We start from the raw sequence: 5,000 nt of genomic DNA, 5'->3' as shown, positions 1-5,000 counted from the left end.
AACATCCCACAGAATTCCTCCCTTGCAATAACACTACACCCTACTGTTGCTCAACTGTTTCATGTTCCACGGTTTTTTGATCGGAATTTCCTTTATCGGTTTATCAGACATGTTTTTATCTTATCAGAGTGCTTATACGCTGCCATACTTCTTTCCATGATATCCTCCCGTTTCAACATCGTTGTTTATGGATGCTGTTGTAGTTCTTGCTCTATTTAATGGGATATTTAATCTTTATATAACCCTGTAAATCGTCACTTTCCCAGTAGATCTTTGTGCTCCATTTGTGAAGCAGAGAAAACCCAAAGAGTCACCATTCGACTTAAGACAAACTACACTGATGGGGAGCGAGATACGCGCGCGATCACCAGTAGAAGAATCAATCCGATTTGGCAACGGGAAAGTGAAAGCCTTAACAAGGTTCTACGACTCCTTGAAGGAGAACTACGAGCAAATGTCGAATCAAATGAATGAAGCTTATCTGTGGAGACCATCGCACGGTGAGAAAAAGGTGGCTAGGCCTTCTGGGCGATCAGTTTCTATCACGGAGCGATTGTCTAACGAAGAAGAATCGAAAATCCTGAACCAATTAAAACACTGGAGTGTTTTCGGTTCAGTAGGGGAAGAGTTAAACAGCATAACAACGGAGCATTCATCGACGCTGCAATCGACAGAAGGTGCATGTAATAGTGATACCGTCGATCATGCAGAGAATAACATGCTACATGCATTCGGAAACGGTGATTACAACAAAAGATCCCCCTTGCACATCAACAACATGTATGCGGCCGATTATGGACTCAATCCCGGTGCTCTTCCTGATGGTTTCATTTTGCGTAAACTAAAAACCTGTCGGCCGAACTGCAAAAATATTGAAAACCAAAAGGTATCGCTTGCGTTTCTACAACATGGAGATCAGAGCACCGCTCATTACGGCAACAGCTGCCCAGACTTGAGTCAACTACGACAGACGCCACGCCAGCTGAAAAAGCAACATCACATTCTTCGTCTTCTCAAGACAATCAACAGCAAGTTGGATGCTGCCACCGGCGATACCACGTCCCTGGATGAGTCGTCGGCTGCCGAAGAAAGTTGACCAGAGTGTAAATCATTATTTCTTGTGCATTCCGTCGTTTGCCGCTTTTTCTTTGGTCAATACGCCTGGCCTGCGAAAACCAAGTCACGCGCTGCTTTCATTCTTCTCACCTTACGAGTGTGTGCTGCTTGCACCAACCAACGGTCCAAGGACGATTGCAACAGTTGTAGATTTTGGGGGAATGGGTTGAAGATGCGAAACATTATTACACAGTTATAGGTTGTTTCGATGTGATAATTGTACTGTTATTGGAAACAAATGCCTGAGATTTGAATCCGATTTCAGATTATGGGGTGGTTCAAGCAGTTAATCATATCAGAACGTGATGCGTAGATGTTGACGTTGGATGTAGATTTGAAGTAACGTTGAATTTACTATATTGCTAAACTCACGCTAACATATAACCGTAATTATCTCTACACTTCTTTCACATAATATGACCATTTGCATGCTTGTTCAAATTGTTTATTCAAATGCCATTGTAATTACTAATGTTTGGAAAATAATCCAATCCAAATCGGCGAACAAAACGCACCATGTTGCACGTTGCATAACTTCCTTCTCCAAATCCGGTGTCCTCACGAACGCTGATCGAAATGTCATTCCCCTCAACAACACAGGTGGCCGTAGAATGTCTGAACGAGACATAACCAGGGTCGGTAATAGTAGCGGCGATATCACCAAACCACCCGTACCTTCACCATCCACTGGGCAACAGCTCCTAAACAGCAAATCGGTTCCTGCACTGCACCACGTTGGCAATATAGGTTAGCATCTGGGGGGGCACCACTCGTCAGATGAATGGACACGGTTTTACTAACGATACAACCATTTTGCTTACAGGTTCTTCCGCTAATAAATCCCGTAGCATACACAACCTAGCTGGAGGTGGTGGAGGCATTGGAGGAGGCATGGGTACAGTTGCAAATGGTCAGGATCAGGGATTCTACCAGAATCTCAGCGTGTACCGAGCACAAAACCAGAGCCACCCAAATCTCGGCGATAGGTAAGTGGCGCATTACATTTACTTTACTGGAACATGGATTCATTGGACGCTTTGTTTCGTTTTGTAGGCCTCCCATGCCCCTGCAAGGATCACTCAATTCCCCCGGTGCTTCTAATAGCGTGCATCATCAGCAACAGCTGCTACAACAACAACACCAACTCCAACAGCAGCAGCAACACCCAATTCTAAACCGTCCAGCGTCTGCCTATTTTAATAGCAATAATAGCAGTAACAATACCAACCAGAGTAATTTGTTACTGACAACACCAAACTCTATGTCTTACAATATGCCTAACCAGCAGCCTAATAATGTTAGTAATAACGGTAATCCATCGAACATATCGCAACAGCAGCAACAGAGTAACATGAACACGATGAACAGCCGTCTCGGTGGGCTGAAGCATCAACAGCAGCAGCAACAGCAAATGATGGGAGGCGGTCCTTCTGCTAACGTGAACGGGTTTATGCGTGACGTACAGGCACAGCAGAGTTTGCGCATGAATCAGATGATGGCACCATCGATGCCCAACATTGCCCACTCGGTTGCCGGCGGCTATCATCCGTCTGTGGGAGGAATTTCCGCTAGCCAGAGCATGCAAAATGTGAACATGATCCCTGGTGGTCCCGGCAGCCCTGCCGGTGGCGCTGGATACAACTACCCAGGAAGCAGTGCGAACGGTAGTCCGATGTTATCGCCACAGCTGTACCCCCACGACCAACAACATCAGCAGCTAGCTCCTAACCATCATTCTTCGCTACTGCGCGGACAAGCAAAGTTAGCGGAGATGAATGAGTTGATCAAGCGCCGCCAACAACAGCAACAGCAGCCCGTCGCTTATAACACGGCAGCCGGGGCAAACAAGCCACCACAACAGCAGCACATGATGCCACCATCGACGGCTCCGAAGCCAGTGCGAGCGCAGGAGGATCAACCTCCGTTGCCACCAGCATCAACACATCCTCTGTTCAAACCGGGAACCGGTGGCGGTCCACAACCGAGCCCTGGTAATCAAGCGTACAGCAGCTCGGAACCACCGAAAGTAGGTTTCTATCCAACTATGGCACAGGGGCAAAAAAATATGCCTCCTATGGGCAACAGTAACAACCCGTGGGAACGGGAGGAGAAGGAAAAGGAAACGGAACTGCGCCGTGAGCATTTGCGCGCTTGGCGCGATCAACAAATATTGGAACTGCAATCACTTCCTCAGCGTACGCAGCAACAAGAAGAGCAGCTACGCACACTGGCCCTCGAGCGTGACTTTGAGCGACGAGCGATGGAAGATGATCAAGACTACGATAACGATTTGCCTTACGGTGCGAAGGAACAGGGCAGCGTTCAAGAGGTGGTGCGCCTAGCGCAACCGAGCACTGCTCCGCTCACGGCGCCGATGACGAAGTTGAAACAAGTGGACATTAAGCAGGCTTCCGATACGCTCTCACTAACGTCCAGCGAACACTCCTCCACGGTACAATCCGTCTCCACGGCAATCGCCAGCTTCCAACAGCAACAGCAGCACACATCCAGTGGTGGCACCAGTGGGCCACCATTGATACAACCGAAGAGTATCCTCAAGCACAACACCAACAGCAGTACCCCATCGTCACCTTCGAAGGGTGCAGCAAAGACGGCGAGCTTCGCCCATGACAACAATGCCAACCATCCCGCTGCTCGATCGCAGCTCAACCTCAGCGAAATCACCGCCAACAACACGAACGCCAACCAGATGATGTCGCAAATGGTGCACGATATGAATCACCTCAACCTGGCTTCTGGCACTATGATGGCAGGAGAGGATCGGGAAAACAGTAGCGAGTACGGTAATCCGGCTGGCTCCGAGCAGCTTCTCCTCAACGGTGGTATTACGATGGATAGTAGCAGCGGTATGGGCGTTGGCGGCGTACCGCCTCCTCCTCCACCAGAGCGAAACAGTTCATACGTCATTATGTCACAGCAACAACAGAAGCTGCGCCCTAGCTCAGGCGGCCCTGGCTCCGGCAAGTTATCGTTCGGTGGTGGTAGCAACAGCCCTGCCTTAGATCAACAGCAAAACATTATGAACAACAATGCTACGGGAAGCATGATGCCTGGTGGTGCTGGCGGTAACGGTGGCGGAACGCTTGGTGGACGGTACAGCAACAATAACTTGCTAATGACAGCGCCACCGAGCAATAATCAGCAGCTCAACGCGGTCAACTCGTCGATCGCCAACTCTTCCTCGGCTCTGTTGATGGGAGGCAACAACAGTGGAAGCTACAAGGACAATAAACGCGTATCGTTCCACGATGAAGATGCTGGCAACAACAACAACAACCCTTCGACACCAGTCGGATACACGCAAGCCGGTCATCTGATTGGTGGTGCCATCGGTAACGAGTCAAGTGCTGCAGGTGAATTGGGAACAATCATGGAGCGGCCAGATCCAGACGTAAGTAGACGGTTGGTTAGAGGAACGACCACCGGATGTCGCTTTATGGAAGCTTTGCAGAAGGAAGCTTTTCACTCACATCCTTGTTATCCTGTTGTCCGCTTTACAGCGTTTCATCGACGAAACCATGCCGGCTATGCTGCACACCCCAACTACACCGGATGGTGAAAATTGGAACATGCAAATTCAAGCAACACCGGGCGTCATTGGGGCCCAAGAAGTTTATCGGTAAGCAGCGCACCAGCGCCTCAGTTGACAACGCAAAAAGCAACAACCATTCGCTAACGCATTATGCTTATGATTTCCGCAAACCCACCCACAGTGACCCTCGCACTCGACGTCTGGCCGAGCAACAGCAGAAACAGAAATCGGAACCGGTTCCGGAGAAACTGTCGTTCAAGGAGAAGATGAAGATGTTTGCCTTAGAATCTGGCGAAAACAACACCCCCAAGGATAAGCTGAAGATTTCCCG

At 49.1% G+C, this 5,000-nt stretch overlaps 1 protein-coding gene across 9 annotated transcripts in view; it reads left to right on the top strand.

The window, feature by feature from the left end:
• Positions 1 to 5,000, top strand: part of LOC126572833 (afadin) — a 49,164-nt gene that overhangs the window by 43,685 nt on the left and 479 nt on the right. For 8 of the 9 annotated variants that reach the window (XM_050232498.1, XM_050232501.1, XM_050232497.1 and 5 more), the window contains 5 exons: positions 1,717 to 1,863; positions 1,940 to 2,102; positions 2,170 to 4,528; positions 4,638 to 4,756; positions 4,851 to 5,000. The exon at positions 4,851 to 5,000 is cut by the window's right edge and continues 479 nt beyond it. In XM_050232498.1, coding sequence (XP_050088455.1) covers positions 1,717 to 1,863; positions 1,940 to 2,102; positions 2,170 to 4,528; positions 4,638 to 4,756; positions 4,851 to 5,000 — 2,938 coding nt within the window. The remainder of the gene's footprint in view (positions 1 to 1,716; positions 1,864 to 1,939; positions 2,103 to 2,169; positions 4,529 to 4,637; positions 4,757 to 4,850) is intronic. The other variant, XM_050232500.1, reaches the window with a different exon arrangement.

Source organism: Anopheles aquasalis, chromosome 2, assembly GCF_943734665.1.
Source record: "Anopheles aquasalis chromosome 2, idAnoAquaMG_Q_19, whole genome shotgun sequence".
Taxonomy (NCBI): domain Eukaryota; kingdom Metazoa; phylum Arthropoda; class Insecta; order Diptera; family Culicidae; genus Anopheles; species Anopheles aquasalis.
This window is presented reverse-complemented; position numbering and strand designations above follow the sequence as displayed.